General features: G+C 39.0%; 1 protein-coding gene across 3 annotated transcripts in view; it reads left to right on the forward strand.

Annotated features, from left to right (window-relative positions):
• Positions 1–27,356, forward strand: part of ITGA8 (integrin subunit alpha 8) — a 173,433-nt gene that overhangs the window by 108,678 nt on the left and 37,399 nt on the right. For 2 of the 3 annotated variants that reach the window (XM_058179911.1, XM_058179910.1), the window contains exons 21-24: positions 15,975–16,067; positions 22,092–22,171; positions 23,286–23,366; positions 25,226–25,331. In XM_058179911.1, coding sequence (XP_058035894.1) covers positions 15,975–16,067; positions 22,092–22,171; positions 23,286–23,366; positions 25,226–25,331 — 360 coding nt within the window. Of the gene's footprint in view, positions 1–15,974; positions 16,068–22,091; positions 22,172–23,285; positions 23,367–23,501; positions 23,665–25,225; positions 25,332–27,356 lie in introns of those variants that run through there. The other variant, XM_058179912.1, reaches the window with a different exon arrangement.

The following is a 27,356-nucleotide window of genomic DNA, read 5'->3' on the forward strand; positions in this document are numbered from 1 at the left end:
ATTCATAAGGCTTTCATACTTTTCATAGCTGTAAAATAAGCTATGTGTTGTGATTAAAACAAACAAAACAAGTTTGCATTCAAGGTAATGTAGGTTTTAGAAATGATTCTAGATATGCCAGTGTGATCAGTAGAATTACCAGCCAATTCGGTTTGTAATTGTTCTCCCCTTTCCACAGACCAAATCTTCTTTTCAAATACATATGAACTGTAACTTGACATGAGTTTGAACTACAGTTTTTTAAATGGGAGCATAATATTTACATCATGTATTATCTGTCAGCGTTCCAGAAATCCGCCTTCCCAAGTAACAACTCCGAAGCAGGCATCTTTCAAAATTCTTTTACTAGGATAGGTAAACTGGCACATCTGGAAACTCCGAATCTGAGTGATCCGGGTTTTCCCTCAGTAAATCAAACCTTTAAACCCAACCCATAATTTCTCTGCCATGGTCCAATCGCCAACCGTCCCATCTCAATACATCACTCCGACCACTCCTTCTCCAGCTGCAGGACTGGCCTGACCTTGACTGGCAGGAAGAATGTTATTGTGTCTAAGGCCCCCCCACTAACTCCTCCCCCTCCTTCTTTCCCACCCATGGGAAAGTGGCAGCAGGGAAGCTTCTGGCCTAGTAGGGCTTCCAAAGCTGATAGGCATCCCCCCCCCCGCAGAAGAAAACAAACCCTGAAAAAGAAGACAAAATACAAATGATAGGGTTAATGCCCTGTACACACTCTCCTAACCCCATCTCCCCCCTCCAGGAGGACCCTTAGGCTTGTCAGGGAATTTATCATGAAATTGTTTAATTCATATTCCAACTTTTCACCCTCGTAGCATCGGACAACGGATACCCCTTCCAGTGGACCAAATATTGTAAACGACCCCTGTATAGCCTAGAGTCAAGGATTTCTTAATTTCATAATGAGTCTCTCCTTGGACTATCAAAGGAGGGAGGGGAGCAGCTGGTAAGGACCTTAAATTAGATCCTCTCATTGGTTTCAATAAGCTACTATGAAACACCAGGTGCACTTTCCCTAATATTCGAGAAAGGCTAAGTTGGACAGTCACTGGGTTAATCACCTTCACTATAGGAAAGGGACCTATTAACTTAGGTCCAAACTTCCTGCTAGGTAACCGCAATCTTAAGTATTTGGTTGACAAATACACTATCCCCTATTCGGAAAGGTGGTTGGAGAGACTGGTGCTTGTCGACCTGGGCTTTATACTTCTCCACCAACTCAGCCAAAACCTTCTTAGTGTCCTCCCAACCCTTTTTCAATGAGTTCATCCATTCTGTAAGGGACATGGAAGCTGGTGGCTCTCTGGGCAGCTCAGGCATCAGTACAAAATCCATGCCCATAGTTATCTGAAAAGGAGTTAACTGAGTGCTACTATGTACTGCATTATTATAAGCCACTTCTGCAAATGGTAACAACTCCGCCCAGTTTTCTTGCTGGTAATTTACATCTAATGTATTATTCCATCATGGCATTCAATTTTTCAACGGCTTTCTTAGTCAACAGATGGAAAGCTGAGCTAAGCCACTGGGATGACCCAATGGACTGCAGGACTTCCAGAACTTAGCAATAAATTGGACCCCGCGACCTGATATTCTCCGTGGAACCTCATGTAGTCTGTAGATATGTCTTACCAACAGTTTTGCCAGGTTCTTGGCCGAGGGTAGCCCGCTGCAGGCAGTGAAATGTTCTTGTTTGGAAAATAAATCAACGACCATCCAAATCACTCTGTTCCCTCCGCTGTCAGGGAGCTCAACTATGAAATCCATAGCAATCTCCTCCCAGGGTTTCATGGGTTTAGCCACGGTCTGGAGAAGCCCCGGGGGCTTCCCTGGTCTGGACTTCATGGTGGGGCAGGTGGCGCATAGTCTTCTATATCAGCTTTCATCCTTGGCCACCAGAATTGTCTTCTAGCTAAACAGAGGATTTTTAAAAATCCAAAGTGGCCCCCTAGTCGAGAATCGTGATTCTGCTGTAGCACTGTGAGTCATATACTGCTGGGCACATAAATCTTACTCTCCTTCCAAGCCAATCCCTCTCTTAGGGTCAGGTCCGTTAGGTTTTCCTCGAACCAGGTTTGGCTGATAGGGCTGATTTAAGCTCCACCGTCAACTTGTCTCCAGGGAGATCGGAACCACAGCGCGGTTGCGTTTGAGTGCAAGCCTGGGCCACAGGTTGGGTTTTAGAGATCATGGCGTGAACCACCTCTTCCCATCGGCTGTCAAACTGGGGCTTTCTCGATAAGGTGTCAGCTAGTAGGTTCTTCCCACCTAGGATCTACTTCAGGGTGAAGTTAAAATGTTTGAAATACTGAGCCCATCGAACCTGCTTGGGGGAAAGCTTCCGAGGGGTCCTCAGGGCCTCGAGGTTTTTGTGGTCCATCCACACTTCGAAAGGTTCCTTCATCCCCTTTAGGAAATGTCTCCAGGATAGGAGACCCCACCACACCGCAAAAGCCTCTTTTTCCCATACTGCCCATCTGCACTCTGTGTCCGCTAATTTTTTGATACATAAGCCCACGTCATTAGTTCATTTTGGGCATTCTTTTGTATTAGAACAGCTGCCACCGCTGTATCACTAGCATCAGCCTGGACCACAAATAGTTTATTTGGGTCCGGGTGCTGGAGGATCGGATCCATTGTGAATAGGTGCTTTAGTTGCTCAACAGATTTTTGACAGTCCATTTGTCGTGTCCACTCCTCTGCTGACGGCCGGGTCAGGGAAATCCGAATCAGGCTTGCCTCTGCAGCTCTGCCCAAAGTCCTAGCAAAGTCCTCAGAGCAGGCAGGAGACCAGTAAGTGACTTCAGCAAGATAAGTTCGACTTTTGCCTGACTCAGAGACTGCCAGAAAGCAGATCCTTTATATAGGCCATGGGGTGTGGCTCCATGACTCAGCACTCATTAAGGCCTGCCCCTCCCTTCCTTCTGTTGCCTCCGCCTATCCAATCTTCTGATGCGAGGGTCACTCCAATCAGCTGTTGGAAGTAAACTTTCCTCAGGCTCACATGCTGTGGAGGAGGGGGAGGGTCTAGCTGCTCCGTTTGCCTGGGCATGGAGCCAGGGCTGGGGCCGGGGGATGCTCCCTCCTCTGCAGCCTGCTTGGGCATGGAGCCAGGGCTGGGACCGGGAGGTGCCCCCTCCTCTGCAGCTTGTCTGGGCATGGAGCCAGGACTGGGGCCGGGAGGCATACATTCCTCCGTGTTCGGGAGCAGATAAGCAGACCCCGGCTGCAGTGAGAGTGGACAAGACACAACACCATTGTCCAAGCTAGGGGTTAGCTAGTTTTTGGCTTACCAGGAGATGGACCGGTTTTTAGCAAGTCCATCAAGGGGAGAGCAACCTTGGCGAAGGAAGGAATGAACTGCCTGTAAAAATTTGCAAACCTCAGGAAACTTTCAAGCTGCTTACGTGTTCGTGGGGGTTGCCTGTCTAGCACCACCTTCACCTTCCCTGGGTCCATTTTGATTCCTTAGTTTGACACCCTGTAGCCCAGGTAGTCCAAGGACTCCTTATGGAACTCGCATTTTGACAGCTTTGTGTAAAGTTTGGCTGCCAGGAGTTTTTTTCAGCACTTGCCTGACTAACTTGATATGGTCTTCCATATTTTCGCTAAATATAAGAATATCGTTCAATTAGACAAGAACCCCCTTATATAGGTGGTCATGCAGAATTTCATTGATCAGCTTCATGAAGACTGCTGGGGCTCCTTGGAGTCCAAACAGCATGACCCGGAATTGGAAACTGTCCAGAGGGCAGTTAAAAGCAGTTTTCCAGTCATCTCCCTCTCGTATGCAAACCCGGTAGTAGGCTTCCCTTAGATCTAGCTTGGTGAAAATCTGGCCTTTCACCAGATGGTTCAGCAAATCCTTCATTAGGTGTACGGGGTAGGTGTTTTGTATGCAAATGCCATTAATGTTCTGAAAATCAACACATAATCTTAGAGTCCCATCTTTCTTCTCTTTAAACAATATGGGGGTGGCCACCCTGGATTTTGCAGGCTCGATGAACCCTCTGGCTGGTTGGTGTACCTCTTCAACTCAGTCATTTCAGCAGGCGTCATGGAGTACATCCTAGATTTAGGTAACTTGACTCCCGGCTCTAACTCGATGGCACAGTCTGTGGGCTGATGAAGGGGGAGGATATTACATTCCTTTTTTTTTTTTAATTACTTTTTTCTAACATTACAAACTGGGGAAAAAAATACATTATTCCACCCTTGTACTATACATAAAAAAGGAAGATTTGGGTCTTCGGATATGTCCTCATGATTGCCAAAATCCACGTTCTCGAGGTATAGGTACCGAGGCGTCCAATTTTCCAAGCACATAGTCCACGAATGGTTTCCAAATCTTCCAGAAAATATCTTCTTTATACACACCACTTCTAATTTTAATATCACATGTCATTTTATCATTTAAAGCTAATTTCCACATTTCAGAATTCCACTCTTCTATTCTAAAAATCACATCTAGTTTCCAATATCTAGCTATTATAATTCTACCTATTATAATCATAATTCTAATCAATTCTTTTTCATATTTTGTTAATTCTATTTCCTTAATTACCAACAATAATATAGTATCCACTCTCAATATTATTACTTTCCCCATCATTTCAAATATCATTTTCTCCAATTGTTGCCAAAACTTTTAACCTTATCACAATTATACCACATATGTTCATAAGTCCCCAATTCCATCTCACATCTCCAACATTTTTACTAATTTTTTATCCATTTGTGACAATCTAACTGGAGTCAAATACCCTTTCGAAACAACTTTGTAATTGTGCTCTTTAATCCTTATAGATAAAGATCTGATAATTCTACTCTTCCAATTCACATTACAATCTGACTCTGGTATTTCAATATTAAGATCTTTTTCCCAATTTGTCCTCATCACTCTTTGTAATTTTTCATCAGAATTTATAATCTTATAAACCCTACTAACGAGTCCCTTTAGCCCAATTTCATCTTTCATAATCCGAGATACTAAATATTCAAATTCAGTTTCACATCTATTTATCGAATAATTTTCCTTAGTTTTTTGTCCATTTTCTATCTGTATTTTTCAAACCAACTTAACCCTAATTTTTCAATAATTTCTTTATTCCTCCTTTCATTTTCTAAAACTTTTAACCAATCTATAATAGTTTCTATATTTTCCTCTTTAATCACTTCATTCGTCTTATATTATTTTTAATCGCCAATTTCCAATTGTCTTCCCAAAAGATTATATCCGAATTAAAATTTTAACAAATTTGTTCCACATTTTACTTAATCCCTTTAACCAATAACTTCTACTTACACATTTTAAATTTGCTTTATCTAAAAACCACCTTGATCCAAATTTCTCTATATCCCTTAACTCTAAATCTCTCCAATAGTTATCTTCACCTTTAAGTATTTTTACCACTATCCGGATACCATATGCACAGTAATAATTAAATAATTTGGGGATTCCTAATCCACCTTCCTTTTGATTTTGATACCACATTTTCTTCACTAATCTAGGTCTTTTCCACCATTGCAAAATTTGTCCAATTTTTCTGATATCCTTCAATATCTTTCTCTGTCAAATTTAGTGGTAGCATCTCGAATAAAAAGTTGAACTTGGGCAGCAACATCATCTTACACATTGCAATTCTACCAAACCAAGACAACTTTAAAATTTTATATTTATCTATCTTCTTCTCAATTTCGTTAATCACCACATCATAATTAAGTTTTTCAATTCTTTAACCTTAAGTGAAAGCACTATACCCAAATATTTCAATGTATTTTAATCCTTATCCCAAATTGCTCTTGCATATTCTCAGACTCATTACCATTACTATCCATCAATAATTCTGACTTTGACCAATTTACTTTCAATCCCGTCATTTTCTCAAATTCATTCAAGTGTTTATATATTTTTTTTAAGTCTTTCTCTGTATCTTTCAAAATTATCAGAGTATCATCGGCATACAAATTTATCTTGTATCCCTTGTACCCTTCTAATTCTTCATCTTTTTCTATCATTTTAGTCAAAATTTCCATAACTAATATAAATAAAATTGGAGATAAAGGACATCCTTGTCTTGTACCCGCTTCCAACTTAATCTCTTCTGTTAACATTCCATTTACTTTCACTCTTGCACTGCTTTTTTGATATAGTTTTGAAATAACATGTATAAACTTACTACCAAAACCTAATACATCAATAATTACTTTAATAGTTTCCCATTGAACAGAATCAAAAGCTTTAAAAATATCTAATGATAATATACTTATCTTATCACCATTATATTCAGCTACATCTATAATATTTAATACTCTTCTAACAATATCACTCATATATCTACCTTTCACAAAACCCACTTGATTATAACTTATATATTTATCTATAAATCTACTTAATCTATTAGCTATAATAGCAGTAAATATCTTTGCATCTTGATTTATTAATGAAATAGGTCGATAGGACTCAATCTTTTCCAAATCTTTATCCGGTTTAGGAATTATAGAAATCACCGTTCTATTCCATGACAATGGAACTTCTCCACCTTGTAAAATTCCATTAAATAATTTTTGCAATCTTGGTATTATTAATTCTTTAAATTCTTTATAAAACTCAGCAGGTAATCCATCCTCACCTGGAGCTTTCCCTAATTTTAGTTTTTGTATTATTCCATTAATCTCATCTTGTGTAATATCTTCTTCCATCAATTCCTTATATGTTTGATCAATTTTCACCATATACTTTTCTAAATAGCTTTGCAATTTTCCCCGATTAACTGGTTTTTTTGAATATAAATTCTGAAAAAAATTTCTAACCACTTCACATTTCTCTAATTTTTTATAACATCTTATACCTTTATCATCTATCAACGCTCCAATTTCTCTCTTCTCTCTTTTATTTTTCGCCATCTTTGCCAATAATTTAGAATTTCTATTACTAAATTCAAAAAAATTCCTATTTAAGTATCTCAAATTTCTTTTTACTAACTCTGTATCCTCTTCTATCATTTTATTTCTTAACATATTAAGCTCCTGAAAAAAAATTTTTTCTTTAGTAAGCAAAAATTGATTTTCCAATTCTTTAATCCGGTTTTTATCTCTTTCCATTTTAATTTTATAATTTTTATATTTCCTACTTGATAATTTAATACTCTCCCCTCTAAACACCGCTTTCATCGTATCCCAAACAATTTCAAATTTAACCTCCCCGTTATCATTTAATCTCCAACTTTCCTCCAATTTTTTAAGTATCCATTTTTTATCCTCTTCATTTTTATACAATTTCTCCTCATATCTCCAATAACTTCTTTTTTTCTCGAAATTAAAATCTAAATCCAACATAACTTCTGCATGATCAGAATCTTTAAATTCCACATCTACCTTATCCACATTGTTCAACAAATCTTTAGAAAGAAAAATATAATCAATTCTAGAATATGTATTATATATCTTAGAGAAAAAGTGTATACTCTTTCAATTCCTTTAACCTCTCTCCACATCCACTACACCGTTTCGGAGCATCCACTTATTTAAAATCCCCATTTTATTTGCTCCTCCACAACGAGTGGGGTTAGTACTATCTATTTTATCTCTGATTAAGTTAAAATCCCCAGCCACAATTACTTTCCCTACACTTTCATTCTCCAAAATTTTTGTTATTTTTTCAAGAAACTATCTTTGTTTTCATTCGTAAATATAAATTAACAAGTGTCACTTTCTCCTCATTAAGATTTCCAACAATTATTACATATCTTCCATCTTCATCCAAAATTACCTGATGTTTTTCAAAATACACCCTATCTGATATCAGTGTTGCAACTCCTCTAGCTTTTGAAGTTACAAATGCTTTTTCATATATTTGCATACCTTTTATATACATTCTATTTGAATCTTCAGATTTCTGATGGGTTTCTTGTAAAAATAAAATATCTGGTAAATCTCTTTTAATCTTAAATTCCAATCTTCTTCTTTTAATCTGATTCCCTGTACCCTTCACATTCCATGACATTATTTTTATGACTCCCATTTAAACTGTAAATTTTTCAATCCTAGCCCCGCCTCTTCCTTTCTGTGCCCAAAACCCAACATTAAACTCCCATATAACAAACATTTAACATAAGAAAAGCAATAAAAAAACCAAAAAAGGACAAAAGACAAAACAAACAATAAAAAATAAACAATCTTCTTCCCCCACATCCTCATCGGTTTCGCCTCTATAAAGAGAATGGGGGACAGGGGACGTGCCAATGTCCGGGTCACTTCTTTCGGGCTATCTATTTAAATTCATCACTCAAGAAAAAAGAAAGTGGTAGTTCTCTCCCGCATTCAGCTTCGTATTTTCCAAGACTCTTATCTGCTTCTTCTCCTGCTGTATCCTCACGACTTTTCTTCTGTTCGACCAACACAGGTGAAATTTCCTTCCTCTTTAACCCTTTAGGGTCTTGCCCCCCAATAGCCCCTTTTTCTTCTTCTGGAGTTGATGTTTCCACATGTATTCCACCCATCTTAAGCATTTGATCTTTTATCTCTGTTAAATCCTCCTCCTTGATTAGTCCAAGCTCCTGTAAATATAGTATTGCATCTATGTCCGGGGTAATTGTACGCATCCTTCCTTTATAAAAAAATTTCAATTGTTGTGGTGGCCTCCAATTATATTTAATTCCGTTATCTCTCAAAACCTTTGTAATTGATTTTTTAAAAAATCTCCATGCCCTTTCTTCTCTTGATATATCCGGGAAGACTTGAATAGTCTTCCCTTCAAACTTCAAAGCATCTCCCATCTCTCTCACCTTGGCCATAACTTCCAGCTTATCACCAAGATTTGCAAACCTGACAAGTACATTCCTGTTGGAACCATTTTGCCTTCTATATCCAATTCTAAAAACACTTGCCAGATCTGTTATTGTAAACGTAATTTGCATGTCAAGATCATTAATCCATTTTAAAACCCGCTGTTTCAAATTCTCTGCCTTTTCTTCTTGGATTCCTCGGATAACCAAATTATATTTTCTCATTTCTTCTTCCAGGAGACAAATTCTCTTGTCTTGCTGCTCATTTTTGTAAAATATTTCACCAATTTGCCGATCCACTTTTGCCTCATGTACATGAATCTGCTCAAGTTTATCTTTAATAATTGTCATTTCCACTGTTTGCTTTGCAAAATTTTCATTCATTTCTTGTTTCATTTTTTTCATTTCCAATGTCAAATTATCCATACGCTCCGATAATCCTGCTTTTTTCCCCCCAATTTTGTTTAAAGCCGCAGCAACTTGCTGCATTTCTGAAGGTTGTTGAGTCATTTTAAAAAGTTTTCAAACTAGTATTTCAAACCACTTTTGCAGAGGGTCTTAATGAAGATCAAGGGACAGCAATTTTTAATTGAAGCCGAAGCGGCTTATTTTGCACTCGAAAGTTTATCTCTCAACAGCTTGTGATTCATAGTCACTCCACAGAAAGCACAGATAACTTCTCAGCTTTCAAACAATAATCAGCGCCATTTTTTCTCCACATCAGCAAAGGAAAAAGAAAAAAAAAATTTACTGCTTCATTCCAACTTAAACTTCGGAGAAAAGTTCTTTTCCTTTGTTATCTGTGATGATAAAAGTGCATAAACAAGCTGTTAATTTCCTCTTAAAAAAAAAAAAGTCCGTTGGAAGACAATGCCCAGTAAAATCCTGCTGCTCCGGTCAAGTTTTCCCACACAAAAGATCAATTTAATCTTCAATTAAACTCTTCTCATTAGCAAATTCAGTCTTTAATATTCACATCTTGACCTCAGCAGTAAAACACAGAACACGATGTTTGTAATAGCGAAAGCAAAAGACAGCAATTTATTCCAAACTCAATCGTGTCTGCCGGCCGGTTCGTCACCCCCACGCTGTAAAAACTCCATAATTCAAACAGTTTCAGATGACCTACCAGTTTTAAATTCAGTCTGCTGGGCTGTTAACACTTTCACTTCAGGATTTATTAACTTTCATCCGTATCGGTGCATTCCAAACACGTAAATCTTCGTAAATATTCATTAATAAGCCCTGTGAAGTGAAGGAAAGGTCCTCACCCCACCACGGTCATGGCCACGCCCAAGAGGATATTACATTCCATCTCACTAAATGCTTCTGCCAAGTCTGTGTATGCTTTAGGAATCTGGGGTTCGCCTGGCGGTCTGTCTGATCCAGAGGTTTCTGTCTCTGCTTGCTGGCCTTCATGGGTTGGCCATTCCGCGGGAGGAGGGACAGGGGGCAAGGGGCTGATATCCAATATGATTTTCCGGTACTTATCTTCCCACTTAATAGTGGGGGCCCATTTATTCAGCCAAGCCAGACCTAGTATGATAGATTCTGACATCTTTGGAATTATTATAAATCATATAAGTTCATGATGTCTCCCAATTTCTAGCCCAATCAGTTCTGTAATCTGGGTGGCTGGGACCACCCTAATTAACGTCCCATCCACCTGGTGAAATTTAATTGGGTGCTTTAAGGCTCTTGTTTTGATCCTCAATTGCTTCACAGTTGGAATCCCAATTAGACATCTGGTACAGCCTGTATCTATTATGATTGGTAATTCTCTTTGCTCCCCCATCTCTGGCACCACTAGCTTCACTTTGATAGAAAAGGGAGGGGATGGGTATATTCACCATTGGGTCATCCTCTCTGCTAGCCTTGTTGGGAGGGGCTTCATCAGATGGAGGTTCCTCGCTCTATTGAGTGGGGAGGGGCACCTCTACGGTTTGTCTGGCAAATCGACTGGTGTCTGGGCCCTTCCATGGAGCCCTTTTTCCTCAGGTAGCCATGGATGGACACTGTTGTGGAACTGGAGCAGGGGCCAGGCACTCAGAAGCTTGATGTCCCAATTTTCTACACCAATAGCATTTAATCAATCCTGTTGGTTGAAGGGGAGAGACTTCTGCAGGCCTTGGGAGGGCCCGTCTGGCTAACACTTTCCGAGGAGGCTTTTTGGCTGGGGTTTGGTGGTGGGGGTGAATTTCTCTGTCCAGTGGTGTACCAGTCACATAGCTGTACCAGTCATGTACCAGTCACGTAGCCGCTCAGGCACCCCTCGGATCCCACAGGCTTTTCTGACTTCTGGATTAATGGCTTCTTTGAAATAGTGCAGGAGTATACGGTTTGGCTAATGCTCCAGGTTCCCTACAACCCACCTAAAGTCCCACACAAAGTCTTTTAAGGGTCAATTACCTTGCTTTAATGGTGGCTTCACTGTTGTTGATATGATCCGGGTCTTCAGATCTGGCCCGGAGCAGTGTAACAAACCCTGTCATGTCATTCAATTTTGCAATGCCTTCATTGTGCAGCTGGGCTATCCATTCAGAAGCCTGTCCTTCATTCATCCCATCAGAAATTGCTGATATCAACTCCCACTCTGATTCGTATTGATTTCCATATTGATCTATATGAGCCCAGACTCTGCCGAGGAAGTAAGCCAGTTTGGCAGATGTGCCATCAAATGTTGCTCTGAAGCAGGGTGGAGCTGGTTGCACAGGGATGTTCTGTCTCCTTCCCCACTTCAGACCCACGAGCTGGCCTTCAGCCAGTGGATTCATGGCTCTTATCAGTCCTGGCAGAGAAATCGCAGCTGCCTGCCAAAGTTCAAAAAAATAACTCACATAGCTAGACTTTCAGCTCTTTTTGAAATGGTTCAGTTAAACTTTTGCTTCCCGTGGAGTGAGAGCAGTCCCAAAGCTCCTTATATATCCTGTGGGGTGGGGCTCATGCCCCACCCTTCCTTTTGATGATGCTGCCTCTCTAATCTTCTGAAGCGCGGATCAAGCCAAGCTTGATTATTATTATTATCAGCTGGGTCTGAAGGCGTAGCCTGGGGAAGGGAGGAATCAGGGGATGACGGCCTCATTACGTCCTCTGACTGGTCTGGTTCTGGCTCCTGGAGCCGAGCCAAAGGAATTGGTGCTCCTGAGGTAAGCCTTACCAGCCCTTCCCCCTCACTTTCGGAGTCACTTTCGGGCATGGGGCCAGGTTTGGGGGCTGGAGTCACAACAAGGGGGATGGAGCTCGGCTGTAGGCATTTGAGGTGGCCAAGGGTAGCCTGCTGCAGGCAGTGAAATGTGCTTGTTTGGAAAATAAATCAATGACCGTCCAAATCACCCTGTTCCCTCCACTGTCAGGGAGCTCAACTATGAAATCCATAGCAATCTCCTCCCAGGGCTTCGTGGGTTCAACCATGGTCTGTAGAAGCCCCAGGGGCTTCCCTGGTCTGGACTTCATGGTGGGGCAGCTTTTAACATAGTCCTCTATATTGCTGGTTGCTGGGGCGGCTGAATGGCACCACATGTTTATTGGACCCGTGTCCCTCCTGGTTGGTGCTGGCCACCCGGGAAGTTACACGAGGCTGGCTCCAGGGGATTGTCAACGCTTCTCTGAGGGAGGGTGTTGTTCCCACCGCCTTGAAAGAGGCAGTGAGGCCCCTCCTCAAGAAGCCCTCCCTGGACCCAGCTGGACTACCGTCCAGTCTCCAACCTTCGCTTTGTGGCGAAGGTTGTTGAGAGTGTGGTGGCACATCAGTTACCCCGGTACCTGGATGAATCTGTCTATCTAGACCCGTTCCAGTCCGGCTTCCGACCCTGGTACAGCACGGAGACAGCTTTGGTCGCATTGGTGGATGACCTCTGGAGGGCCCGGGACAGGGGTTATTCCTCTGCCCTGGTTCTCCTAGATCTCTCAGCGGCTTTTGATACCATCAACCATGGTATCCTACTGCGGCGGTTGGGGGGATTGGGAATGGGAGGCACCGTGTTTCGGTGGTTCTCATCCTATCTCTCCGACCGATCGCAGATGGTGTTGGCAGGGGGGCAGAGATCGACCTCGAGGCGCCTCCTTTGTGGAGTGCCACAGGGGTCGGTTCTCTCGCTTCTTCTGTTCAACATCTACATGAAGCCGCTGGGTGAGGTTATCAGTGGTTTTGGGGTGAGTTATCAACTATACGCGGATGACACCCAGCTGTACATTTCCACCCCTGACCACCCCAATGAAGTTGTTGAAGTGTTGTCTCGGTGTTTGGAGGCCGTACGGGTCTGGATGGGGAGAAACAGGTTCAAGCTCAACCCCTCCAAGACTGAGTGGCTGTGGATGCCGGCATCCCGGTACAGTCAGCTGCAACTGCGGCTGACTGTTGGGGGCGAATCATTGGCCCCAATGGAGAGGGTGCGCAATCTGAGTGTTCTCCTGGATGGACGGTTGTCCTTTGAAGATCACTTGGCGACCGTCTCCAGGAGAGCTTTTTACCAGGTCCGCCTGGTCCGCCAGTTGCGCCCCTTTCTAAACCGGGATGCCTTATGCACGGTCACTCATGCCCTCGTCACCTCTTGCCTGGACTACTACAATGCTCTCTACATGGGGCTCCCCTTGAGGTGCACCCGGAGACTTCAGTTGGTTCAGAATGCAGCCACGCGGGTGATAGAGATATATAGATATAGATATATAGATATAACACCGATCCTGCGCCGGATGCACTGGCTACCTGTGGTTTTCCGAGTGCACTTCAAGGTGCTGGTTACCACCTTTAAAGCGCTCCATGGCATAGGACCGGGATATCTTTGGGACCGCCTTCTGTTACCACATGCCTCCCACCGGCCGGTACGCTCCCATAGAGGCGGTCTTCTCAGGGTGCCGTCAGCCAAACAGTGTAGGCTGGCGACCCCCAGGGGGAGAGCCTTCTCTGTGGAGGCACTTACCCTCTGGAATGAGCTTCCCCCAGGACTTCGACAACTTCCTGACCTACGGACCTTTCGCCGTGAGCTGAAGACATATCTATTCTTTTGAGCAGGACTGGCTTAAATAGGGTTTTTTAAATATGGATTTTATTGGGGTTTATTTTATATTTTGTATTGTATTTTAAATTTTAGGCCATTGAATAAGTTTTTTAAAGAGTGTTTTTATTGTAATATATTGTATTATTTTATCTGCCTGTTACCGCCCTGAGTCCTTCGGGAGAAGGGCGGTATAAAAATTTAATAATAATAATAATAATAATAATAATAATAATAATAATAATAATAATAATAATAATAATTATTATTATTATTATTATTATTATTATTATTATTATTATTATTATTATTATCGGCTTTCATCCTTGGCCACCAGAATTGTCTTCTAGCTAATTGGAGGGTTTTTAAAAATCCCCCCTCCTACTTTTCCACCCATGGGAAAGTGGCAGCAGGGAAGCTTCCGGCCTAGTATGGCTTCCAAAGCTGCCATTATCAAGTGGTTATTTTTAAGAATGCTGTAGATCCTTCTCAGTTTATTAATGATTTCTTTAAAACAGCATCAGTATTGATATCATAGGTTTACTCTGGAGTATCTAATTATAAGCTACAATTTTAGATCAGGTTATATAGAACTGTAGTTTTCAGCATAGTATTTCAGGACAGATACACGGATACCTTTTTTGGTATCTAGCATTCCCCACCTCACATCTGGACTAATTAGCTTACTCTACTGGCTGTAACATTTGTAAATGATGGCAGTGATACAAATACATCTGGAAGGCATCAGATTGCAAAAAATACTTTACTTAGTAACATGCATAGCAGTCATTCCAAACACATTATGATTTTTAAAGGCATTTTGTATACATTTTTAAATGTTATTTCTCCAGTGAATTGTGTTAAAGAAAAAAGAGAAAAGACATGTTTTTATTTCATTGAAGGATGTTTTATGTAATTTCTAATGTCTTACAACTTTTTTATACTTCTCCTGCTGACCATCTCTTGCTTCATTATGTTCATTCAAATAGATGATTCAAAGATATAAAGAAGATCAAAGAATACACAAAAAGTACACACTGTATTTTCTAGCAAGGAAAAGTCATCAACAGATGAAGTTATTTGGGATTTTTTTCAGTATTTAAGCTAAACATAAATCATGTGTGGCCCTGATTACCCGGTGATTGTGTAGATGTTATGATACGAGTCATTTACAATAAATTTAGCTCTAGAGGTATACCTCAATATAGTAAGTTTATGTGTATTAAATTTGAGTTGCTCTATTTATGTATAGGCATGGGCCATTTTTCCAACTTTAATTTCTTCAGACCATTTCCTATATTAGGTTCAGATAAAAACAAATGTACATTTTAAGCCTTTTTATCCTAATAGAAATATTTTTATGTGTACTTTCTCTTATCACATATTTTTGCAAGCATTTTTCCTATAATATACATTATGTGTGTATATTAATATATTTTAAATTCATGTCTAGGTCCAGAAAATGTTACTAAAGCAAGTTTCCACTACTGCAAACAAAAGCTGAACAAATTTCTCATCCAGTTTATATCTTCATATATGTATCATTTTAAAGATTACAGCAATTTTGCTTTTTAAATTTTATAAGATTTTTGTATTTAATTTTATGTTGTTTTATGGCAGTTTGCTTTTGTTTCTATGATAAAATAGTTTTCCAAATAAATATAACTACAAAAATTTGAACTATGGAAATCAGGAAAAATATATCGTATCCTGAATTCCAATTCTCCTATTGGAATATTAGGGCAAAATAGCTTTATTAATTTCACTTTCCAACCTAGTGTACTTGATATATATATATATATATATTTGTTTTCTGAGGTTTTCGCGGGTGTTTGTATGTAAGTCTTTGGTTATTCGGGTTTTCTCCCGCGTAAAATTGGAAGTGTCTTGGCGACGTTTCGACGAAGTCTCATTCGTTATCTTCAGGCTTCAGTTTCGTGCTTCTGGGGGAACTGCAATTAAGAATAAACATATTCTTCAGCACTGTTACATTTGTGCAAATCTGTAGTTTGTTGTTTTTTGAATGGCAACTTTATCATTCATTAATGAATTTTTAGACTTCTGTGCAGGTGTTTGAAATCAGCAGTAATCTTGCTATCTGAAGGCCATTCATTTTTCCTACAGGATACATTCTGGATTGACCTTTTACCTCCATGTTGGTGTTCTTTGGTTACAGGCACTACGTGTGCTGAGCTGTGATTATAAGATGGAGAATGAAACGAGAACAGTGATTTGTGACCTTGGAAATCCCATGGCAGCTGGAACAAATGTAAGACAACATCAAAATGTTATTAATTATAGCAAGTTAAATTTTTTAGAGAATTAATGGAAAACCATCAACATTAGAAGAACTTATGTTCATGAATGATAGCTTTTTAAAAATGTGCAGGGTGTGAAGTTGTAGTTGAACCCTTTACTGTATATATAAAGAGATAATACTGTCCTTATTTGTGACTCCAGACATATTCTAGCTATGATGATTTGATGATTAATTATTTGCATCAGGTTGTTGTCATGTCTTAGTGATCACATACGATTAATTAAATTTGAGGGCTTAATCATGTACGTTGATTTTATTGAAACTTAGGCTACCATCTGATGGTTAGTCGCCTGGACCACTGAATTCAATAGATGTGGTTTCTCCAGATTTAGATTTATATTGTCAGGCTCCAGCCCCATGAGATACATGAAAATATCACTGAGCATATTCCTGCAAGGACACAAACTAGTTTGTACGGTTAATAATTTTTCAAAGTATTTGTAGTTATATCTATATCAGCTAAATCCAAGTGAGCAGAATCATATAAAAAAGCACAAATACCATGATAATTCCCCAATTTACTGATTTCATTTGTTTTGTATTTTTATTATGAGGATACATCACAGTTGGATCTGATTATGGTTTTGTTTACCGCAGTCTCACAACCATTTGCCATATAGCCTAAAATGTTTTATTATACACAACTTTCAGGTTTCCAGATGTTACTCCTTAAATAATTCATTATTGAACATACACACACACACACACACACACACACACACACACATATATATATATTTGTTTTCTGAGGTTTTCGCGGGTGTTTGTATGTAGGTCTTTGGTTATTCGGGTTTTCTCCCGCGTAAAATTGGAAGTGTCTTGGCGACGTTTCGACGAAGTCTCATTCGTCATCTTCAGGCTTCAGCTTCGTGCTTCTGGGAGCAATGTGTGATTGCAGCTGTTTCTTCCTTTTTAACTGCTAGTGGGGGTTTGAACTGATTGGGTGGGAGCTTGGCTGTGCTCTGATTGGATGGGGTTTTTTTGTGCTCTGATAGGCTGGGGGTGTGTCCTGTTTGGGTGGGGGCTTGGTTGTGCTCAGATTAGTCTGAGTTGCAGGGGGATTTGAGCTGGTGAGTTGCATTGCTGTTGTTTGGCTTCGTGGTTGTGGTCGTGCTACATCTTCATAGTGGGTGTCAGCCTGCTGCATGTATGGTTTGGAGGGGTTTGAAATGGCTAATGTTGCAGCTGCGGTCTGGCTTCTGGTCCTTGGTCGTGCTTCCTGATCAGTGTGGGTTTGGGTCTGCTTTCTGGGTGGATGTGTGGTGATGACATCCTGTGTGGACCTCGTGAGTGTGGGTCTGGTGTCATTCCTCGTGTTAGGGACTCGTTTGTCAATAAGGATGGCTTTCCAAATGGCTGGTAGGCGGGAGGTATCATCTCGTTTGTTCATGCTGTGTGGGCGTTTTTCTATCTCGATGGCTTCTCTGATTATTCTGTTGTTAAAGTGTTCAGTTTTGGCGATAGTTCTGGTCTTTTTAAAGTCAATATCGTGTCCTGTGGCTTTAAGGTGTTGGACCAGGGAAGAAGTTGGTTCCTCTTTTTTAACTGAGTTCTTGTGTTCTTCAATGCGTGCACTTATTCTTCTGTTGGTTTGTCCGATGTATGTGGTGGGGCAGGCGGTGTATGGGATTTCATATACTCCTTGATTTTCTAACTCAATTTTGTCTTTGGGGTTTCTTAGGATGGTGGATATTTTTTGGTTTGTGCAGAATGCTGTCTTGATGTTGTGTTTGTGGAGGATCTTGCTGATTCTGTCTGTGGGACAGAATATATGGGAGGAGGGCTGTGCCGTTTTCTTGTTCTCTGTCTTGGGTTTTAGTGGGGGGTTCTTTTTGGATTAGTTTGGTAATCTTATTTCTCTGGAATCCATTGGAAGTTAGTACGTTTGTGAGAGTGTGTAGTTCGGTTTTTAGGTGTTGTTCATCAGCTAAGTGTTTTGTTCTAGAGATGAGTGTCTTGGCTACGGAGTTGATCTGTGCTGGGTGGTGGTGTGAGAGTGCGTGCAGATAGCGGTTTACGCGGGAGAAAACCCGAATAACCAAAGACCTACATACAAACACCCGTGAAAACCTCAGAAAACAAATATATATATAAATATATTCAAATATATATATAACAAATAACAAAAACAAATATATAAAACAAATATATATATAAATATAAACAAATATATAAACAAATATAAAAAACAAATATATATATAAATATATATATAAATATATTCGGTAAGAGTCAAGGATATCCTTTAAATTTTTTGACATACTCGGTAAGAGTCAAAATATCCTATTTTGACATATTCGGTAAGAGTCAAGGATATCCTTTAAATTTTTTGACATACTAAACTTTAAAATATACTACTGCTACATAGATAATCACATTTCATTATACAAGTAACCAAGCAATTAGGACCAGGACCACTGCTAAGTAATGCAAAGTATTACTTAGGGATGATAGCTCCCAGTTACCATCATTAAGCAAGGACCGTATAGATCATTAAGTGAGAACCTCACATGACCTTTCCTACTTTCCGCCTACAGAGATTTTTATCTCTGGCCAGTGGTTAAATGATCTGATTTTAAATGATTTAGTTGTTGAACCTTTGTCATGGTCAGATCATTTTCTCCTTCGCCTGTACTTTCTGACCGCTACCCACCACCACAGGGAGACGGAATGCGTTGGTTCCGTCCCAGGCACCTGATGGACCCAGTGAGGTTCCTGACGGAGCTTGGGCCGTTTCCCGAGAATCTGGCCCACGACACGACTGAAGAACTAGTTGCGGCCTGGGAACAGGCCGCGGCTGGAGCTTTGGACCGTGTCGTGCCTTTGCGGCCTCTGACCCGGCGTCAGTCTCAACCAGCTCCTTGGTTCTCCGAGGAGCTGAGGGAGATGAAACGTTGGAAAAGACGCCTAGAGAGTGCCTGGAGATCCAGCCGCTCTGAGGCTGACCGGACACTAGTTAGGTCCTATAGCAGGACCTACCTAGTGGCATTGAGGGATGCAAAACGTTCTTATGTTTCCTCCCTCATGGCGTTGGCAGATAACCGCCCGGCCACCCTGTTTCGGGTGACCCGCTCTCTCCTTCAACAGGAGGACCCCTTACAAGGGCGTGCCAAGGAGTTTAACGGTTATCTATACGATAAAATCATTCAGCTTCGGGACGGATTGGATCAAAATTGGGTAGATCCAGGCGAGAGTTCCGAGACCCGTCTTGTTGAGGTGGTTTGGGATAATTTTGACCCTGTGACTCCCGAGGACATGGACAGGTTGCTGGGTAGGTTGAATGCCACCCCATGTTTACTGGATCCGTGCCCCTCCTGGCTGGTGCTGGCCACGCAGGAGGTGACACGAGGCTGGCTCCGGGGGATTACAAATGCTTCTTTGTGGGAGGGGGTCTTTCCCGCTGCCTTGAAAGAGGCAGTGGTGAGACCTCTCCTCAAGAAGCCTTCCCTGGACCCAGCTGTTTTAGGGAATTACCGTCCAGTCTCCAATCTTCGCTTCATGGCAAAGGTTGTAGAGAGTGCGGTAGCATGTCAGCTACCCCAGTACCTGGATGAAACTGTCTATTTAGACCCATTCCAGTCCGGCTTTCGGCCCGGTTACAGTACAGAGACGGCTTTGGTCGCGTTGGTGGATGATCTCTGGAGAGCCAGGGACAAGGGTTATTCCTCTGCCCTGGTCCTATTAGACCTCTCAGCGGCTTTTGATACCATCGACCATGGTATCCTGCTGCACCGGCTGGAGGGGTTGGGAGTGGGAGGCACCGTTTATCGGTGGTTCTCCTCCTACCTCTCTGACCGGACACAGACGGTGTTGACGGGGGGGCAACATGGTTTACATGTTGCAACATGGGTTACAACATGCAACATGGGTTACATGGGGCTCCCCTTGAAGAGCACTTGGAGACTCCAGCTAGTCCAGAATGCAGCTGCGTGGGATATTGAGGGAGCGGGTCGGAGCTCCCATGTAACACCGATCCTGCGCAGACTGCACTGGCTACCTGTTGTCTTCCGGGTGCGCTTCAAGGTATTGGTTACCACCTTCAAAGCGCTCCATGGCTTAGGACTGGGTTACTTACGGGACCGACTACTGCCATCTTCTATCTCCCAGCGACAAGTGCATTCCCATAGAGAGGGACTCCTTAGGGTGCCGCCAGCCAAACAGTGTCGACTGGCGGCCCCCAGGGGGAGGGCCTTCTCTGTGGGGGCTCCTACCCTGTGGAACGAGCTTCTTCCTGTACTCCGACAATTGCCTGACCTTAGGACCTTTCACCGCGAACTTAAAACCTATTTATTTCGTATGGCTGGACTGGCTTGATTTTAAAATTTTAATTTAATTTAATTGGGTTTTAAATTTCTGTAATTTTATGGGTGTAATTTGTATTTTAAATTTTTTCGACAAATTGAATAAGTTTTTTAAGGGCTGTTTTTAATATTGTATCTGTCTGTGTTTGTATTTTACTTGCCTGTTCACCGCCCTGAGTCCTTCGGGAGAAGGGCGGTATACAAATTAAATTATTATTATTATTATTATTATTATTATTATTATTATTATTATTATTATTATTATTATTATTATTATTATTATTATTATTATTATTATTATTACTTTTCCCCATTCACTTTATTTGTGGGGAGTGGCAGAGAAAGATAGAAATGAGGCTGTTGTGACCAGGTGGATGTTGCAGCAGCTGGAACTCTGGGGACTGGTCATAACTACCACTCATTTAGTCCTTCTCTAACGTTGAAATTGTAAAGTTACATTGCACAAAAGCATTCTTAGACCTTCCTTCCTTCCTTCTTTCCTTCCTTCCTTCCTTTCGAAAAACTTTTCTACTGTTTTAAACAGATGAAATCCATTGACCTCTGTGGAGTTTTATTGTTGGCATATGTGAACCTCATTTGCCCATTATTGCTAGCAGTGTCAAGGACTAAAAACCTTCATTAAAACCCTTAGCCACCCAGAGGCACCATCTGCTGCTCATTAGCACATACATCAATTTTATGTTTAAATAAAGCACTACAATAAGGCTAATGTAGAGAGGCTTTCATAGATCACTAGAACTGTGGTACATATCTGCTCCAGTAGAACTCAGGGAACTCAAAAAAAATTACATTCGGCTGCCAGAAGTAGCTACTTTAAGCCCGCAAGAATTGGGCAATGTAGATATTTTTAATGCTGTATTTATCTGGTCAAATTAATTTTTCATAAGCTTTCAGATAGCCAAACCTTCTGGGCAGATAACAATAAAATCGAAAAAAATACAATATTCATTTCATTTAGGATTCAGGATACCCAGCTTCTTTCAGGACTCTTATAGACTACCAATTTGCCATTGAAAGATTTTGAGGAATACCACACAATCAGGAAATTGGTAACTATAGATTCCCGGGTACATTATCTATTTTAGGTATCCATAGGATCTGAATAAATGAATGAATGAATGAACGAATAAATAAATAAATACATTTTATTTAATAGCTAGCAATCTCACAAAATCATCAAAGTTCACAAAATGTTGATGTTCCTACCTGAGGTAGAAACAAGCTTGGTAGTAATAATCTTAAAATCCCATCAGCTTTCAAGCCAACATGACCATAATCTTGTACATTTCAGTAATCATTACAAACACACATATATTTCCGGTTGTATACATTGGATCTTAAGGTCAATACCCTAATAAAAAGAGAATAGACAGACAAGATGGGAATTATTTTACTGCTTTGGGAAGGACGGAAGTAAAAACTCTAGTTTCTTTAAAATGAGTAAATATTGTATGTAAAGACAGAAGTGGGTAGTACTGTACATATATCTGTGGAATTAATCGCCAACTTTTTATAAATTGTTTGCTGAAATGCCTGCTGAAAAGGAACTAACAAGACTTCACTCAAGGCAACTTCTTAAACATATAATATTAATTTATAAACATAGTTTAGTTATATGTTCAAAGTTTTAACATATAATTTCATTTTATAGTTTTCTGCAGGCATCAAATTTACTGTTCAGCATTTTGAAAATCCTGAACTGAGCATTGAATTCAAGCTTCAAATGCGAAGGTAAGAATAAACATGTAATGAAAGAAATGTCTTTATTTATTATTTCTTTGACCAGCATTACAAATACATATTACCAAGAAAATATCGTAAAACAATAGAACAACATATCTAAATCAAAGTTTTGCACAGTTGTCTGGCTTAATAAAGATATTTGGTCCTTAAGAATAATTAACATTATTTTTATTTATATAACTCCCAAATTTTGAAATAATTGGGGAGAACAAAGTACATTTCTTGATACACCAAATGAAAACATAGGTAAAACTTTCTACCTCCCTTGAACCACAAGGGCAAAGTCTGTGTGATGATAATGACTCTTCTGAAATCTATTCATAAATAATGCCAAAGGAAGCAGATTAAAATATGTATATATGTAGATTTAACTAATCCACCTTGTTACACCTCTGTACCCTGGAAACCCTAGTTGTCTGAAGGTCAGCTCCCTCTAGCTCAACAATATGGTAAATAAAAAATGAGTTATGGATGTTCAGTCCAAGACATTTTGAAGGGAACCTTTTCTATACCAGCATGTCTTAAAATGTGGTCTGAGAAACCAGGGTATGTGTGTATGTACCACAAGATACTTTTAGGGAGCCCCCCCCCCAAAAATAATCACAATTATTTGCAAGATATTAAATATATTTCAAATATTTCAGATGAAATCACTCTTCTCATTGTTTTTTTTAATTTGTTAAAAATATAGTTTTTCATGAAATGAAATTATAGTATATTAATATCTAATATAGGTAAGATTATTATTTTATATTATTTAGTACATGAATATTCTACAAATGTATCAGTTTTAATTTTTAATACAGAACATAGCAGTATTTATAATTCAATTATGCAAGCATAATTCTCTATAATTTTCCAAAGTAGAGAGGGATTCTACAAGCATAAGGTTTAAGAAATTATGTATTATACTGTATTGTACATCAATATACTGATTCTAATTTGTCTATTTTATTTTGACCAAGGACATATTTAGAAAGTCTATCTATCCAGAGCATCTGATGGAAAAGCATAGTATTCCTTGATCATTGTAGTTTTAAGTTAAAATGTTTCAGATCTACATATCTGAAACATAATTAAACTTTACCCTAATTTATTTTAGTTCCAACAAAGTTAACGCCAACAGTAATTTGGTTGAACTTAAGATTGACATCAGTGCAATAGCTCATGTACAGATCAGAGGGTAAGTACATTTATTCTGAGTTAAATATAAAATACTCGTAATTATTTAATTTATTGTAACTGTGTATTACAGTACTTAGACATTTGTAATTATTGACTCCCAAATATGATAAGTCTAAAATATACTTCTTTTCAGAAGGTCTGTTGGTTACCTAACCTACCAAAATGATTCTTACACATCTGTTGTTGCTGTATGCATGGCCAGATTGTATATTTGCCAACTGGTACATTGGCCTAACTGTAAACTGGCAGCCATGTGAGGGTGATGTAAAAAGATGAGTCCATGCCAACAGGTCTTTTAAGTAGTTACATAATATGATAAAACTATAATTATTAGTTTAACAGCTAGTTCAGTCAGTGTGTGTGTGTAAAGCTATGATATCTTGTGCCATTCTATTCATTCTTATTCATAAGTCAGTCTTTTGTCACAATAAATTAGTTTTAAAATAGCCAAAATTCCTTTAGGCTACCCAAGAAGTTCTGTTCATTTAGCAGGATTGCCTTAGGGCATGATGTTCACAGTAGTTAATTTTTTTTCAAGTGCACAACACAGCAAACTCATCTGTAAGAACATATGGCCAAGGTTCCACTTGGAACACAAATTTTTTTTTTATTTGCATTTATATCCTGCCCTTCTCCGAAGACTCAGGGCGGCTTACAGTGTATAAGGCAATAGTCTCATTCTATTTGTATATTTACAAAGTCAACTTATTGCCCCCCCCAACAATCTGGGTCCTCATTTTACCTACCGTATAAGGGATGGAAGGCTGAGTCAACCTTGGGCCTGGTGGGACTTGAACCTGCAATATGGCAAGCAGTTTCTGTTAATAACAGGCTGCATTAGCCTGTTGAGCCACCATATATATATATATATAAAATATAAAATATATAAAATATATAAAATTATTTTATAAAATTATTATAAAATAATTTTACTGTATGACTATTTTGACATCTAAATTAAATATTTAAATTTGATTCTTAGAAGAATGCTGCTGATGTAATAAAAAAAAATATGATACATATCTTTAATATTCTATAATTGAACGCAGTTGACAATAGCTGTGTATTTTCTAAAAGAATATCCTGCCAGTACAGATTGTGCTCATATCATGTATAATAAAGGCATTTTTTAATTTCCTAAGGAATATTGAAGGGAAGTTTTCAGGAGTATTTATACATATCTAGTTAAGAAAGCATCCCTTCTTTAAACATTTTGATTTTGTTGTTTTTATCTATTACAAAATAATTTCTTTAAAACATTAAGAACTATTGATTGGCGTTTATTTAAGTGACTATTGTTTTTTAGTAATCTAGTAATTTGTATTGGCATTGAAGGTTAAACTGTACACGAGAGGTTCTGTTTAGTGCTATATGAATGCATAGGTATATGCATGTTGAAATGGTAGCCTTTTGGGAAACTGTAACTAGTGTCAGAAGCGTCCACAAGGAGGTCAAAAATTCAAAATGATAATTATAACTATGCAATCAAAGCCCTGTCCATTTTTTGAATGTTCTGCATTTATCCATATAAAAAATTATTGAGGCTTCAATCATACAGTTGTGCTACCATCTTGCAGACATGCTTAACTAATGTCGTAGTTGCTATCTCTTCCCTAAAGCCTGTAGAGCTTTATCATGAACATCGCTGTTAATACTGTAGTACTCCTAAACATTTGTAACTTTTTTTCTTAAAAAAAAAACCTACTTGAGCTTTATGTTTAAGGAAATACTTATGAATGATTTATATAACGAATCAATAGAGGATCAGCTATCATTTACTATTCTACTTCTGATTTATTTCTTCTTTTGTTAAACAAACAAGTGATCTCATGTAATTTTATTTATGAACTATTTCAGAGTCTCTCACCCTCCACAAATTGTGTTGCCAATTCATAACTGGAAACCAAAAGATGAACCTACCAAAGAAGATGAAATTGGACCTTTAGTGGAACATATATATGAGGTTAAAAACAAATGAATAAATATAAAAACAAATTCCTAATAAGAAACTGCATATTTTATGCATAATACACAAAATGAAGTTTATTGACAATTGAGAAAGTATTCTTGCCATGCTTAATTTACTTCCTCTGTTCTGCTGATCCTGTTCTAGACAGCATGCCAATTGTGAAGTTTGTTGTGAATTCCAAAAACTTTAGGAAGGCTATAGAATCTCCACTATAGTCTACCACAAATCTCTGGACATGCTGATTGCTGAATCTTGCTTTAGGCAGCATTGGCTGCCTGAGCCAATTAGGAATTCTATTTATTCTTCAATATCTAGAAATATTCCATCAGAATTCACAGTTGAGTGCAGCTTTATGTCTCTTTGGTTTCCCAACTGAATGTGGCCATGTTTGAGGAAGAAGCATAGTGAGAAATAAAGAAGACCCATCCATGACTATATTCAGTTGGCATGCATGAATGTAGTAAGAGCTCCACTGGATCTATGATACCATGGCTGATTTTTGGCTAAGTGTATCTGTTATTTTAAATTGCAGAGCTACGCTATCTTTGATCATATATTCTTAATTAGAGAAAGATAGTAAATCTCAACAACCATGCCTTCAATATAATTAAGATTCTGGGACATGAAAAAAAGTGCTTTTCCTAACATTTTAATTCATGTCTTTATCCCAGAAACTAGGCATATTAGATAAATCAAACAACATACACGAATCAAACTAAATTACGATAAAGTACAAATTAAAAACCAATTAGAAACCACATCATGAAATGAATGTGGACTTTTCATAAATGTTAATATATATTATTATCATTCCCTTTCAAAGGGTTACTCAAATGAACACTATGGAGGGAGTGAAATATAATGAATACATAATCCCCTTGGAATTTGATGGATAACTAAATTTGAGAGTGAAACAGGATGTTTCACATATGGTTTTATTTACAAATCAGTAGGCAGGACAGGATGGGCAATCTCCGAGGGAACTATGGATAACAAAATATAAACAAAATTATAAATTGAAATCTTACAAGGCAAGCACTGTTTATGTCGGATATTGGGCTTACGGAATGTTATTGATAATTGGAGTTAAGTTTCATATGCTATCACTAACTTAGCACATTCATGTATTAAAAGCATACCTATCATATTTTTAGGCTGTGCTTCTAAAGCCCCTTGTTATAGTACTAGAATAGTGTCGATACTATTTTGAGTAAACTGAGAATATTATAGCTTTAATGGTAAGATATGAAGTGAGGAAAAGAAAGCTGCAGAGTTGAGAACATTTGGAAAAGAATGATTAAGCTGACATATTAAAATACTTATTTTACTGTTGACCAGAATGAAAACATATCTGCTTTAGCAACATACCTTTGAAGAGACAATTTTAGTTGTAATGTTTGGAAGTGGTATTGTGCTGCCAATTATCCCTTGCACCTAATTATCAGAATTCTGAGAATATCTGTGAATTATTACTACAAACTAGTAATAATTGACTATAATTATTGTAGTCATTACTTATAAACTGCTCATTCAGAGACCATTCAAAATTGTAACAGCACTGAAAAAGGAGATTTATGATCAGTACTCAAATCTGCAATGTTTGCATCTTTCATAGAGTCATATTTCATAGAGTCATAAATTAGAGAATTAGAAAATTTATATGGCTACCTGCTCATTTTCGGTGGTTCTAAGCAGCTTACAAAAAAAAAATCACTATTATAAAAAGAGTAAAAACAATACGGCCTGGAGACAGAAAGCAATAAAAAAAGCTATTGGATGGGCTCCATCCCACTCTGGGTTCCCAAGGCCTTTTGGCAAAACCAGATCTTCAAGTCCTTGCAAAAGACTGTCTAACATCCACAAGGATGATGTTCCAGAGGGAGGCATAGAGAAGGCTGTTTTCCTGGGTCCCCCCAGATGTATGTATCTCCTTAGGAGAAGGGACCCACAACATTCCCTGCCTCCCCAATCTGGGGAGGATGGATGTAATAGGGAAGAGACAATCCTTTGGATAACCTT

The sequence above is a fragment of the Ahaetulla prasina genome, chromosome 4 (assembly GCF_028640845.1).
Source record: "Ahaetulla prasina isolate Xishuangbanna chromosome 4, ASM2864084v1, whole genome shotgun sequence".
In the NCBI taxonomy this organism is placed as follows: domain Eukaryota; kingdom Metazoa; phylum Chordata; class Lepidosauria; order Squamata; family Colubridae; genus Ahaetulla; species Ahaetulla prasina.